This window comes from Dendrobates tinctorius, unplaced genomic scaffold (assembly GCF_039654945.1).
Source record: "Dendrobates tinctorius isolate UK_male_01 unplaced genomic scaffold, ASM3965494v1 ptg000677l, whole genome shotgun sequence".
Taxonomy (NCBI): Eukaryota; Metazoa; Chordata; class Amphibia; order Anura; family Dendrobatidae; genus Dendrobates; species Dendrobates tinctorius.
The window spans coordinates 113,443-129,122 of NW_027362325.1; the positions used below are offsets into that span (position 1 = coordinate 113,443).

The following is a 15,680-nucleotide window of genomic DNA, read 5'->3' on the forward strand; positions in this document are numbered from 1 at the left end:
AAAATGAACAATTTGAGGCGAAAACAGCATTTTTAAGGGAAAAATGTGATTTTTTTTTTGATTTTTTTTTTTTTTTTCCATTTTCACAGCTCAACTTAATAAAATTCTGTTAAACACCTGTGTGTTCAAGGTGCTCACCACAGCGCTAGATAAATTCCTTGAGGGGTGCGATTTTCAAAATGGTGTCATTTGTACGGGGTTTCCACTGTTTAGGCACATTAAACTCTGCAAACATGACATGGGGTCCGCTATCCCAGCCAATTTTGCTCCCCAAAAGTCAAATGGTGCTCAGTCCCTTCCAGGCCCTCCCGTGCACCCAAACAGTAATTTTCCACTGCACATGTGGTATGAGAGATTGCACAACAAATTGAATGGCCCATTTTCTCCTTTCACCCTTGGGGAAAATGCAAAATTTGGGGCTAAGGGTGGTTTCACATTAGCGCTTTTTAAGCGCACGCACGGCCGGAGGTAGCTCCGCCCCCGAGCCGGCTCTCTGCCTGGCGTGCCCGCCCCTTGCTTGTAGCGCTGCCTCCTAGCGCACAGCGGCGCCTGTGATCGGAGCACCCTATCTTTAGCATAGGGTGCGCAGATCGTGCGCAGGCCGTGCGCTAGTTGCGCTTTGACCTGCGCTGCGCACTTTTGACGGTGCGCCAAAATCAAACTTTTCAGATTTTGGCGCGCACGGCGCACCGTCAAAAGTGCGCAGCGCAGGTCAAAGCGCAACTAGCGCACGATCTGCGCACCCTATGCTAAAGATAGGGTGCGCCGATCGCAGGCGCCGCTGTGCGCTAGGAAGCGGCGCTACAAGCAAGGGGCGGGCACGCCGGGCAGAGAGCCGGCTCGGGGGCGGAGCTACCCCCAGCCGTGCATGCGCTTAAAAAGCGCTAATGTGAAACCACCCTTAATCAACATTTTGTGGAAAAAAAAAACCCTTTTCATTTTTTTCCTGCCACATTGCTTTAATTCCTGTCAAGCACCTAAAGGGTTAATAAACTTCTTGAATGTGGTTTTGGGCACTTTGAGGGGTGCAGTTTTTTAAATAGTGTCACTTTTGGGTATTTTCTGTTGCATAGGCCCTCCAAGTCACTTCAAATGTTATGTGGTCCTTCTAAAAAAGATTTTGTAAATTCTGTTGGAGAAATGAAAAATTGCAGATCAACTTTTTACCCTTCTAACTTCGTAAGAAAAAAAAAAATTGTGATGTAAAGTAGACATGTGCTAAATGTTATTTATTAATTATTTTCTTTGACATAAAGCTCTGGTTTTAGGGCATAAAAATTGTGAAATTTTCAAAATGTTCACCAAAATTCCAATATCTTCATAAATAACATAAGAAATATTGACCTAAATTTACCAGCTAACATAAAGTACAATAAGTCACGAAAATAATTTGCAGAATCACTAGGATACGTCGGAGTGTTCCAGAGTTATTCCAACATTAAGTGACACTGGTTAGAATTGTAAAATGTGCCCTTGTACGGAAGGTGAAAACAGGCTGGAGGGTGAAAGGGTTAATGGCTGATAATTACCAATACTGGCAAAATTTACGGCAATCAAAAAGGCACCGCCTTATAAAAATTGGAATATATTTTTCACTTAGGCAAAACCATCTTTTGGTGTCTGCCTTGAGAAAAAGTTTCTTCCCTTTTCTCTCACTTCAGTTAATAAATTTGGCCTTGGCCACGATTCCTGGGAGTCCACTGTCAGATGGATAACATAGTTAGCTAGGCTGAAAAAACACATTTGTCCATCCAGTTCAGCCTATATTCTGTCTGAATAAATCCCCAGATCTACGTCCTTCTAAAGAACCTAACAATAACTGTAAGATACAATACTGTTACGCTCCAGGAAGACAGCCAAGCCTCTCTTGAACCCCTTGACTGAGTTCGCCATCAACACCTCCTCAGGCAGGGAATTCCAGATTCTCACTGTCCTAGTGGTAAAGAATTTTCTTCTATGTTGGTGAGAAACCTCTCCTCCAGACGTAGAGAATGCCCTCTTGTGACCGTCACCTTCCTTGGTATAAACAGATCCTCGGAGAGATATTTGTATTGTCCCCTTATATACTTATACATGGATTTGAATTATCCAAAACTGGCGTAAACTCAATAACAAATGTAAATAACGTATTACAGTGGACGAAAGAAACGCTTGTACTACCAAATTCAGCTCGGCTACATCTGTACCATCAAATGTTCTCCAAAATGTAGGTGCAAAATCAACCTAAACACACAATATAGATGTTACTCTCTACATCTAGTACAGTATTATAAAACTTGCATTTACAGCTCTGGCAAAAATTAAGAGACCACTTTCAAATGTTCAGTTTGTCCGATTTTTCTCTTTATAGGTTTATTTTTGAGTAAATTGTAAATTGTGTCTCCGAATTTCCAAGCAATATATTTGTTTTTTTTGCTGAAAAGGAGAAATGGTCAAAAAATTTTAAAAAACAGTGCTTTCAGACCTTAAATAATGCAAAGAAAACAAGTTCATAATCACTAATACTAATGTTTTAACTCAGGAAGAGTTCAGAAATCAATATTTTGTGGAATAACCATGATTGTTAATCACAGCTTTCATGCGACTTGGCATGCTTTCCAGCAGTCTTTCACACTGCTTCTGGAGCAAATATTTAAGCAGTTCTTCTTTGTTTGATGGCTTGTGACTATCCATCATCCTCTTGATTACATTCCAGAGGTTTTCAATGGGGTTCAGGTCTGGAGAATGGGCTGCCCATGACAGGGATTTGGTTGGTGGTCTCTTAATTTTTGCCTGAACTGTATATTGGATTTGCTTAATGTAATGACTACAAATCATTGATGTAACATGTTGATAAAATAGTTAATCTAATAGTTATCTATAACACTTCAGTCTCTTGAAAACAGATATAATCCATATTTTTTAATTAAAAATACTTGTCAAATAACATGTAAATGAGGCTATCACGCTGGGGTTTGGAGACCTATGGGCCAGGCCATACATTGCGCTCCAATCTCTGACTGATTTGCACGGACGTCTGAATGAGCCTTTAGTTTTAACATTTCACCCATTTTCCTCTATGAGGCCAAGTTCACACACAGATGTAAAGTATTACCGCACTGTAATAAATGCATAATTGGTTTTCATTTTAAATGCTTCCTATATCAATGGCTCCATTGATCTGTATGTCTATCTGTTTTTCAGAGACTTTGGATGATTTAATAAAAGTTGGAGCTTTTGAAACCACGTTCCCATTACACGCTGTGAGTTTCTGTGGGTTTTGTTTTGTTTCAGATTTTATTTAATGTTTTATGTAGTTTTCATTTTATAAATTCTATTAAAAAATATTAACAATATAACTTGATAACTAACAGAGGGTTAAAAAAACTCATTCATTACATGTGCTTTTAAAATGTGAAATAAAATCGTGCCACTAATCATGTTATCATGTCCCTCTGGGAGTGAGTTACATGACTTGTAAAAGTGGTGTCGCCACTGCCTCTTTGACAATCTTTACCTCCATGATAATGTGCAGTAAGTCGGGTGTGAGCAACCTGGATTCATTGGTTTTGCAGAGCCAGTGGCGGCTGGCGGAGTCTTGTGTCACCACTGCCTCCCTGGTCATGTGCAGTGCACCAATGAAGCTGGGGAGCATGAACCCAGTTTACTGTACATTGTCAGGGAGGCAAGAGACTTGCAAAGCGCAACCATTGACCCCACTCTTGTAAGTCTGAACCGTCACGCACAGTGGAGGAAAGACTAAGTGCAACACAAAGGAATGAGTGGAAGGGAACCCAACACTAGGGGAGGGGGAAGTGGGGACCCCTAGGCAGATCTAAAGTCACCCTGTCTTCCCTTAATGTCTCTATATAGGCCCTGCACCTATCCCTGAGCAGGAACCTAATCACTGCCTGACCCTGGCGATAAGCCCTACTTAGAGAATGACGGGATGACACTAGTCGATCCGCACTACCACTAAAGACAGCTGGGATAGACGAACAAGGGGAACAGTTATCTTGAGTAGACTCGGAGAAGTAACACAGACGTCCTCCAGCAACACCAAGGAGGAAAATAGTCGACTGCTATAGCTCCAAGCCTCAACAGGTGGAAATGGAAATATCACCCGTGACTCCCAGAAACAGGCAGGAAGTCTATAAACTCCCAGTCCAGGTGTGTTAATTAGAGCCGGAGAAAGGTTGCCACTGGGTCAAAGAGTCAGAAGAGTAAAGAAAGCGTCTGCGAGGCCAAGCGCAGAGACTTTCGCAGCTTCTGACACACCCGTGACAATAACACTCTCGCCCCCAGGGGAATGATAACATGATTAGTGGGCCTATCAGTCTGGGGAAAACAATGACCAACAATTAGTCAACCATTAATTAACCTTGGCCAACTTATAAAAATGATTTTATGGTGTTAGACAAAGCAATAAACCACTAAAAGAGACTTGTTTGAAAGTATATTAAGGGTTGAATAAAGCATAAGGGCAGTTTGGAGGAACTGGGGAAGATGACAGATTCCCTTTTAAGAAGAATCCTTAAAAAAAAATAGATCCTCTGGTCTACCCATAGTTACATTATGGACACAGAGGTCAAATAAAACTATGAATGTAACCTGTACATGTTTGTCATTGACAGCAAAATCCTTTGACATTGACAAGTTGTAATTTAGGAATCATGTCAGTCCCATTAGCTCAGTCCCTTAATTGTGTAATACCCCTTTACACGTCTGTGGACTGGGTGTCTGGTAGTTCTCACCTGAGTATGGTGCAGTGCCTCCACACAAATTTTCCTGGGACCTCTAGGGGAGTGCATGAGGGTCTTCCTCTTCTGCCATGGGTTGACTCTGGAAACCTCTGTCCATGCTCCATACACACTCACAAGAGATGAGATTAAAACAACCCAACAGGTTAAAGGCCCTTTTACATTTAGCGATGCACCAGCGATCCGACCCGGTCAGGATCGCTGGTGCATCGCTAAATGATCGCTAGTGAGCTTTCATACAGAAAGATCTCACAGCGATTCAGCAGCGACGCAGCGCACGATACTTACCATTCACACACAGCGATCCTGACGTCCTCCCGCCCGCCTCCACGCGTCGCTCGTCGTCACAGCAGGAAGTCACAGCAGGAAGCGCCCGACGAGAAATGGAGCCGGACATTCTCGCGCGATCAGCGATGGACAGCCGGGGAGCCGGTCGCTGGTAAGTATCACACATAGCGATATCGCTAGCAATATCGCTATAACGTCACAAAACCAGTGACGTTTTAGCGATATTGCTAGCGATATCGCTTAGTGTAAAACCCCCTTTATTGTACAGGGATTAAAAGCTTTAAGAGGCAGGAGACATAACAAGGAACAGCAAACACATGATAGCACACAAACACAACAGATAGATGAAACTCTGAAAAGTAAAGGATGTGCTTTGCAGCAGGCCTGGATATTGTGATCCCATATGGTGTGATATCTCTACTGTTCTACTCCCTAGGGATTACCCTAAATTCCCCAAATCTACCTATGCTGCTGAGCCACAGTTAAGGATGACACTTTCTTTTTAAGTAATAGCAAACACAATCCTAACTAATAGCACAACCCAGAAATGGCTGCAATAATGCAAATAAGACTCCAACATTGGGGATCCGATTGCCGCAGATGTTGGTGCACTTAAGAGAAAAATCCACTTCCCGAATGGCCCTCTTATGAACTCCCTTCACGTGGAGCCACAAGTCCTAACAAGACTTTCTTAGCAAGTATATCTGTTATAAATGCCTCAACAGTGGAACAACAAGTGCCAGCAATTCTTCTTAACGTATCAGTTCTGGAATTGCGCAAGGATCCAGCTTGGGGCTGCAGTGTCCAGATGCCTGGGACACCTGGAATGAATTGCAGCATCCTTCTCTGAATTAGGCTGTGGGACATCTGGTAACCTGGCTGGTCTGAAGACATGCTTCAGCTCCAGGATTGTCTTCTCCCCTCACACATTGAGCTGCTGGGCTGTCAGCACTCACTCTGCCTGTATTCTCTGCTCTCTAGTGTCAGGCTCTCACCAGGAGTATCGCACACACGTCCTTGCACCCAGCTAGCACCTCCCTACTTCTTCAACTTGCTCAACTTCCTGTACTATTCCTCGTACAGGATTAAAAAGAAAACCACTGGATTTGGAGGGTATTACAAGCTCGGCAGGGTTAAGTAAAAAATACTACTAAATAAAATATAAGTGAAAAAATGTATATTTTATTGGAACATAACACATAAAATAATTTTACATGTGCATAATGACAAGCAAAAAAACACGACAAAAATAAATTAATAAGTAAATGGGACACCAAAAAAAATATAATTTATAATATAATATTCAATGTTAATAAATATAAGGTGACCCAAACAAATATAATGAAGGCTGATTTAATAAAACCAGGTAAAAACAATATCTACAATATGCCTCATAAATATAAAAGTGTAATATAATGGGTGTGCTAGAAAAAATTATTTAAAAAAATTTTTTTTTACTATATGCATATAATTCACAATAATAAAGTGCAATGGCTATATGGCCTGGTGACTCTTTATTGTATATATGACCATTCAATCACCAAGTGACCGAGTGGCTCATTATAAATATATGGCCATAAAGTGCAAAAAATGCAATATACCACACTAAATATACAACCAAAAAAAGTGCGACAAAATACAGTATAAAGTGTAGAAATTGATAAAAAAAAAGGTGCTCAACTAATTAAAGACCATAATCTAGACAATTTGTGCATATGAGCATTAAAAATTGTGCTGAACTGATCAAAAGACCTTGATGTAAAAAAACAAACGTGTGTTGAGAACACACAGTGCCAAAATCAGTAGCTAGGTGGCCACAATAAAAGAGTATGAGCCGTGGAACATGAAATAATGATACCTGGTAGCCAAAGTGAACACGGTATGTTTTCACATACCTCCCTGAGGTCAGTGAATGTTTCATGATGTTGGTCTACTAGGCATTGCTCCCACCTAGCCAGAATCCTACTCCACACTGATGAGGGGCAACACCCCGAAACAGCTGTCTGTGGATGGATACCTGGCCATGGTATTTCCCTTGTCATATCTGTAAACTCGTAAAGAGCTGGATATTGACTTAAAGGGCCACTTAATATGGTGGTAATGGTGGTTTCCGAAAGGAGCCACTCTTTGGCTGGGTCCTTCCCTGGAGGAAGATTTGGCTAGTCCCGTGTTTGAGACTCTGAAATGAGGCTCCACTGACTTTATTTGCATATTCGTATTTCCAAGGGAGCAATGCACCTAGGATTTCACTGATTGAGCGCCTTTGCCGGCTGCCGCAGTGTTTTCTTTGACTGGTCTCTCTGAGGTCAGTGATTGTTTCATGATTCTCCATAAGTAAGAAAGATTTGTACGGAACGTGAGGAGAAGAAGAGAACTAAGGACTAGGGTAAGAGCAGGGCCCTTTCTCAAGTTCTAAGCGCATGGCCGGGGTCCGGTCCCCGAGGTTGTATGGATACTAATGGTCCTGCAGCAGACACCGGAGGAATAGAAGTTGTCACCACTTTATTCCCACACAAGACTTGGGGGCACAACAGCATCGATAGTGAGCTGGGACTTGGTAGCAAGGAGTCCCTGAAGCAGGCTACAGCTGTCTGCCGTACAAGTAGAGTTCAAAGGAACATCTTAAAGGAGGAACTTGGGTTTAACACACAACCACAAGTACTTCATTACAAGCGCTAGAAAGGAGACGTTCAGAGAAGACATATGTTGGCGGAGTGTTGGAACGGAGTACTTCATCTTGCCTGGAGGTTAGCTGAGCCCCTGACCTGGAGGACACAGCACCGAGGCGGGCACCTGTATGCACAACAGACTGTGTAAAGCTTTGGAACTACATGCCCTGGTGTCCTCCGCTTATTCCTGCGCCAACCGACTCAGCACTGCTACATCTCTGTGCTTAACACTGCACCATTACGCTCTCCTCACTAGCTCTTTACCTACACTGCCCTGGGACTACAGCCCTACCTGTGGAGGGCCACAACATCATTGCTGCACCACACCATCTGTCCCAGAGGATCTGTCTGCACCGTCGGCTTAACACCTTCATTGCCGAACACCACAGGTGGCGTCACAAATCATCCTCTTATAAACTTTAATCAGCCATGCTTAACACCATTTCTTTTTCATGGGCGCCCAGGGCCACGGACCGGGTCACCGCCGCTGTGACACTTCCCTCTGAGATACCGGCCCGGTACCGATTACCCCATGGCCCTGGCGGGCGATCCACATGAAAAATTGAAATAAAAAACAAAAGGAAGATGTGTGTACAAAGGGCGCGATTAACCCCAAAATCAAAATAATATAATAATATCAAAAGATACTGAGAAAATAACAATGATAAATTTTATTCGCATATGAAAAAACACATTTTCAAGTGACAAATCCAATTAAAAACAATTAAAAAGCCAAAAAAATGGCCATGAAAGACACTCCATAGACAAAAGATCCCATGATGGGGATCTATTGCTCACCTCCTCCAAAATGCTGGGCAAAATTACATGAAATAGAGCTGTATCATAAAATATGTGAATACATGTAAAAAGTAGGACCTAAATAAAGCATGTAGTGAACAAAAATGTCACTTAGTAACATGACCGGGCATTATACACATAAAGTTGGAAAATGTGATACGTAAAAAATCCTGGAGTATGATGAAATAAGCTTGGTGTAAATAAACAAGAGACCTAAGGCCTTTGTAATAATACATAAAAAATGGACCAGATGATATACATCACACAATGGTTCACTATATCAGTTATACTGACAGGCTAAGATAGCAAATAAGCTTATACCAATACAAATTATCATGAGGAATAAACCCCCATCTTGAGAAATACAAAAAAAATTATAGAATATCACAATAAGTAAGAAACAGCACCCTATATAAGGTATAGATAGAATGAAGCCCCTCAAAGGCAAATAAGCCTCAGGTTGTAATATAACCAAAAGTGTAGCACATTCCTATAAGTGCACCACTAAAGCTGCAGATGGAAAGACAAAGAAGTCTCCAGGAGAGAAAGAAAATAATGCCTGAATGACAAAAAAAAAACCAATCCGGGCAAGAAAGTCCTAACAAAGTCCTCATACCCGCATGATGTGCCAGGAGGGGGTGGGTCGAAGCCCCACTCGTATTGCCACCGTAGCGTGGCTTCCTCAGGGGAAAGTGGAGGTGAATCCCAGTCACAATAATGTGCCTTTTTTATGCTGTTAAATCCATAGAAATTACTCACATGTGGGGCTAGTTCAACATACAGCGGGCCGGCGTCCGGAAGTGGTGACGGCGCTTGCGTCGTAAAGCACTCAGTATAGGCTGGTAATAGGAGTCAGTCAAAGGAATCTCGCGCATGCGTGGATTCAACATACCGCGGGCCGGCGACCAGAACTGGTGACGGCGCTTGCGTCGTAAAGCACTCAATGTAGGCTGGTAATAGGAGTCAGTCAAAGGGATCTTGCGCATGCGCTGATTCAACATATAGCGGGCCGACGTCCGGATTACTCATATATGGAGCTGATTTAAACAAACAGCGGACGGGCATCCAGACGTGATAACGGCGCTTGCGTCACAAAACACTCAAAGTCGTGCTATCATACGCGGTATAAACAGCCACCTGCAGACATGGATAAGCGCACAAATTTGCAGTTAACACTCCAGTGTTACAACAAATTCATGTATTCTTTGGTGGCTGATAGTGGGCATAGCTGATGGCCACACGCAGCAGCGTATTTAGGCTCACCTAGTGTGGGCTGGATCCCCTGGGCCTCAAGTCCGGGTAGACACATGTAACCCAGACTTTGGTGCAGCAAGCAGGGATGAGAGGACTTGGCACACTGAAAAATTTCAAGAGCAGCAGGATGGATTATGTGGAACACAGCAGGGATGGAAGCAAGTTGAAGTTCAGAATGCACAAAAGGTAGAACACACAAAGCCGAAGTCTAAAGTCTCAATCCTAATACACAGGTGTGTGCCCTAATAGGCTTTAAATAGGATTAGGGAGATGATGTCACTGAGCCATGCTAGGCAATTTGAAAATCTGATGTTGAGCACAGCAGAGGGCATCAGACCAAGGTGAAGGAAGCAGAGCCTGGGATACCCAGACAGGTGTATAACAAGCCGCACAGTGGAAACCTAACCTTATGGAAAACTTACTACAATTCAAAAAAAATAAATAAATCATGATTTGTGCTGGTCATTTAAACCCAGTTGTATTGATCTAGATCCCAATAATTTTTAGTTTGAAATCTCAATTAGAATTTCAATGCTGAATGATAGTTCAACAAGGCAACTGAAATGTAAAATCGCCTTTAGGACTCGTTCAGGCGAGGCTGTGGTCAGACTTGGGAGTACAATGTGAAAAACTTGCGCATCAGTACCAGGCACTGTCGCCGGCACTCGGACCGGAGTGTGAAGCTGCATAGAAATACATGCAGTTGCACACTCCGGTCCGAGGGCCGGCAGCAGTGCCGGGTATTGATGTGCAAGTTTTTCACATTGTACTCCCAAGTCTAACCAAGGCCTAAAAATCTGACACCACACTGAATAATGATTCAATAGGGTTGTTCAGATGACATTTTTTTTCACACACAATTAGTTTCCATGTAAAAAAAAGATCTCAGCATGCCCTATTCTTTTTTGTGTATTGGATGAGAATAACCTGTAAAATTGTAGTGGATCCAGCGCACGTGAATAGATAAAATCAATGTTTATTCCAAAATTGTCAAAAACCTCTTTCATAAAATGATTAGGCAAAAGGTCAATAAGGCTAATTTCACACTTGCTTTTTTTTGCTGCGCGTTTTTCCCGCAAAAAAACGCATTGAAAAAACGCATACAAACGCATACAAATGCTGCGTTTTTTTCAAGCATTTTTATGAGCATGCATGAAAAAAACGCAGCGTTTTTATGCGTTTGTATGCGTTTTTAGTGCGTTTTTACCGCGTTTGTTTTTTTCCAACATTAGGTGGCCCCTCACACTAACCCAAACCATGACTTTACTAACCCTAACCCTAACCCTGACCCTAACCCTAACCCTGACCCTAACCCTTAACCAAACCATACTAACCCTAACCCTTAACCAAACCATACTAACCCTAACTCTAAACCCTAGCTAACCCTAGCCCTAAACCCCCTTAACTAACCCTAACTCTAACCCAAACCCCTAAATTCCATTGTCCAACTAATGGTAAAAAAAAAAACGCATGCGCAAAAAAACGCATACATAAGCATGCCAATGCTGAAAAAAAACGCATTGCGTGCGCATGCGTTTTTTGAGGCAAGTCGGACGCCCAAAAAATGCAACAGGATGCATTTTGTGCGCCCGAGCGCATACCGCAAAAAAACGCATGGGCGGAAAAACGCATACAAACGCATGTGTATGCGCACATAAGCGCATCCCATGCAAAGTATAGGAAAAAAAAAATCGCATGCGTTTTTTAGCGCTAAAATACCGCGAAAAAAAACGCAAGTGTGAAACCAGCCTCAGACATGTGAGTTATTATGCATTTTGACACTTTAAACTCCTTGGTTCTTAGTCATAACAGTTTCTGTGCGAAAAAAAGATCTATTCTCTTCTTAGGATGAGAATGACCTATTCCAGTCAATGAGTGCACAATAAAGCAATGGGATCCTATACAGATCATCTGTGTAGCATCCAATTTTACAGATACATTGCTTCATTAACCTAGGAGATTATATTTGATAGTGTACCTTTAAATGTTGATGTCTGAAAAACCGACTCTGGCCTAAGGCTGTGTAGTTGGTGTTTTACAGGACCTGCAAGCTCTCGTTACTTTCTTTTTAATGGCTTGCTTGTATGAGACTTTCTAATGGGAGAGATTAGACGGAGATTGCAGTAGGTCCATTAAAGGATCAATCACCTAAAAGTACAGGTTGGATAATAATAATAATAATAATAATAATAAGCAGGTCAAATAATAATTACAGATATTTACTCAATTTGCTCCGAATGTGGGGAATATGACAATATTAGAGTAATGATTGTGTAGAGTGATCTTTTACTATACGACTGCACCCTGGTGTAACTATGAATTGTATTAATCTGGTAAACTTTAAGGGTTTTTCCAGTTTCATTTTCATAACATGTATTAATTTTAGGTTACTGTTTCTATTTTCTTCAGCAAACTTTGCTCAATACTAGTAGATCACCTTCTCTTCTGTATATAGCCTGTTACTGGGGAAACCTTTGAAGCATGCGAAAAGGCTGTTCAGCTAAGGCTTCTTTTACGCGTCCTGTGTTTTTGCAGGCCGATTTTTGCGGTCCCAATAGATTTCTATGGGGCTGCAAAATCGGCCCGCAAAAATACATCGGAGTGCTGTATGGCCTTGACGTCCGTAGATACAGCTGTGAAAAAATATCGAGCTTGCTCGATATTTTTCATGGCTCATGGACACGGCCGCAATAGAATTCAATGGTGCCGCAAAAACAATGGAAGCTTGTTTTTGCGGTACACCATATTTGCGGATCGCCGTATTTTTCCCCACCTATTTGACAAAACAGGGAAAAACAGCAATCCGAGAAGGCTTTTTGCTGCCCCTTTTTGTGGGAGACAGTGAAAATCACGGCAATACGGCCCGCAAAAACAGCCCTTAAAAACGGGCCGCAAAAAACAGGGGAGGTGAAAAAGAAGCCTTACCTGTAATATGTGCTCAATCTTATCTAGAACGTCTCTTCCTGTCCTTGGTTGGGAGAGCTGATCATTGGTTACAGGCAGTCACGCTCCTTGGGCCAAATCCTCCTTTCCATAGCTACACACGAGAAGTGGCCAGCTGGTCTAGAGTGTGCAATTTGTTGGAAAGAAACTTCTCTCCCTTGCAGTCAATGAAAAATAACAGGAATATGAAAAAGAATAGAACTTATGTACTGAGTAATTTAAGCTGAAAAGATGAATAAATGGAAGTATGGTTGATTGGATGCATGGATAACAAAAAGTATAAAGGGATGATTCGACAAAGACTTGTCTATTCTCAAAGGGGTTATATGTTTAGAACAATTCTTACTCATCAACGTTCCTCTGGTGGAACCCACTCTATTAAATTAGAATTACCTAGCCTGCTATATAAAATGTTTTATAAATTGGCCAACTCCTTTTAAGGAACACCTGCCAGCTCTTGTATTCTCTCTATATTAACAATTTTGGAGAATATTTCTTCTTCACAATTTTGTTCCTCCAAAAATGAATAAATTGACAACTAAGTGTTAAAATTCTCCTTATCGAAGGGTCATTATCAATATAGTCTGATACCTTGAACACCGATTAAATAGTTTACTGACATGCCGTCAGCTGGTAGCACATTTCCAGAAGGAAAACCAGACGAACGGCACAGCAGAGTTCTAACAAAAGATGCTTCAGAATTTTTACAAAAGACATGTCAGGAGTCATAACTGGTCCTCTTTAACCCCTTCACGACCTTTGACGCCACGTAGGCGTCATGAAAAGTCATGCCAGAACGACCCATGACGCCTATGTGGCGTCATGACTTTAAAGCCCCCCTGCGGGTCGGGTGACCTAGGTCACTGAAAGGTCACCCGACCCGCAGATACAGGGGGCTTTGTTCTTCGCCACAGGGGGCGTGGCTTCGCCCCCACGTGGCTACGATCGCTCTGATTGGCTGTTAAAAGTGAAACAGCCAATCAGAGCGATAGTAATATTTCATCAATGAAAATTGATGAAATATTACAATCCAGCCATGGCCGATGCTGCTGTAGCATCGGACATGGCTGGAGACACCGATTCCACCCCCCCCACCGGTGATCGCCCCCCCCGCAACTGAATGACAGCGGCGATCTGCCGCCGCTGTCATGATCTGCCCCCCTCCCATTCCCTCCGCTCCCCGCCAGCTTCCGATCCCTCCCTCACCCCATCTCACCTCCCCCGGCACCTTCTAAGTCCCCGTGTCGCTCCCGGTGTCCGGCGGGTCCGGTTCATGGGCGCCGCCATCTTAGAAAATGGCGGGCGCATGCGCAGTGCGCCCGCCCGAATCTGCCGGCTGCAGATTCAATTCTTTCATTTTGATCACTCTCACAGTGATCAAAATGAAAGAAAAAGTAAATAAACCCCCCGATTATCACCCCCATAGGTAGGCACCACTAATAAAATAAAGAAAATATTTTTATTTTTATTTTTCCATTAGGGTTAGGGTTGAAAAGAGGGTTAGGGTTGAAAAGAGGGTTAGGGTTGAAAAGAGGGTTAGGGTTAGGGTTGAAAAGAGGGTTAGGGTTAGGGTTGAAAAGAGGGTTAGGGTTAGGGTTGGAAAGAGGGTTAGGGTTAGGGTTGGAAAGAGGGTTAGGGTTGGAAAGAGGGTTAGGGTTGGAAAGAGGGTTAGGGTTGGAAAGAGGGTTAGGGTTGGAAAGAGGGTTAGGGTTGGAAAGAGGGTTAGGGTTAGGGTTGGAAAGAGGGTTAGGGTTGGAAAGAGGGTTAGGGTTAGGGTTGGAATTAGGGTTAGCGTTGGAATTAGGGTTAGGCTTGTGGTTAGGGATGTGTTAGGGTTAGGGCTGTGGCTAGGGGTGTGTTGGGGTTAGGGTTGGAGTTAGAATTGAGGGGTTTCCACTGTTTAGGCACATCAGGGGGTCGCCAAACGCGACATGGTGCAACCATTGATTCCAGCCAATTTTGCGTTCAAAAAGTCAAACGGTGCTCCCTCCCTTCCAAGCCCTGACGTGTGCCCAAACAGTGGTTTACCCCAACATATGAGGTATCAGCGTACTCAGGAAAAATTGCACAACAACTTTTGGGGACTAATTTCTCGTGTTACCCTTGGGAAAATAAAAAATTGGGGGCTAAAAAATTATTTTTGTGGAAAAAAATGATTTTTTCATTTTCACGTCTCTGCATTATAAACTTCTGTGAAGCACTTGGGGGTTCAAAGTGCTGCTCACCACACATCTAGATAAGTTCCTTGGTGGTCTAGTTTCCAAAATGGGGTCACATGTGGGGGGTTTCCACTGTTTAGGCACATCAGAGGCTCTGCAAACGTAACATGATGCCCGCAGACCATTCGATCAAGTCGGTATTTCAAAACGTCACTACTTCCCTTCCGAGCCCCGACGTGTGCCCAAACAATGGTCCCTCCCCACATATGGGGTATCAGCGTACTCAGGGCAAACTGGACAACAACTTTTGGGGTCCAATTTCTCCTGTTACCCTTGTGAAAATAAAAAATTGCGAGCTAAAAATTCATTTTTTGAGGAAAAAAAAAGATTTTTTATTTTCATGGCTCTGCGTTACAATCTTCTGTGAAGCTCTTCGGGGTTCAAGGTGCTCACCACACATCTAGATAAGTTTCTTGGGGGGTCTAGTTTCCAAAATGGGGTAACTTGTGGGGGGTTTCCACAGTTTAGGTACATCAAGGGCTCAGCAAATGTAACATGACGCCCGCAGACCATTCCATCAAAGTCAGCATTTCAAAATGTCACTACTTCCCTGCTGAGCCCCAACGTGTGCCCAAACAGTGGTTCCCCCCCACATATGGGGTACCAGCGTACTCAGGACAAACTGGACAACAACTTTTGGGGTCCAATTTATCCTAGTACCCTTGTGAAAATAAAAAATTGCCAACTAAAAAAAATTTTTTTAGGGAAAAAAAAAAGATTTTTTATTTTCACTGCTCTGCATTATAAACTTCTGTGAATCACCTGGGGGT

The 15,680-nt window shown here is 42.8% G+C and overlaps 1 protein-coding gene across 1 annotated transcript in view; it reads left to right on the forward strand.

Moving 5' to 3' along the window:
* The window catches only part of LOC141079538 (anoctamin-9-like), a 107,246-nt gene that overhangs the window by 73,960 nt on the left and 17,606 nt on the right, over positions 1-15,680 (forward strand). Inside the window, exon 6 of the mRNA XM_073565349.1 lies at positions 3,184-3,242. Within this exon, the coding sequence (XP_073421450.1) occupies positions 3,184-3,242 (59 nt within the window). The remainder of the gene's footprint in view (positions 1-3,183; positions 3,243-15,680) is intronic.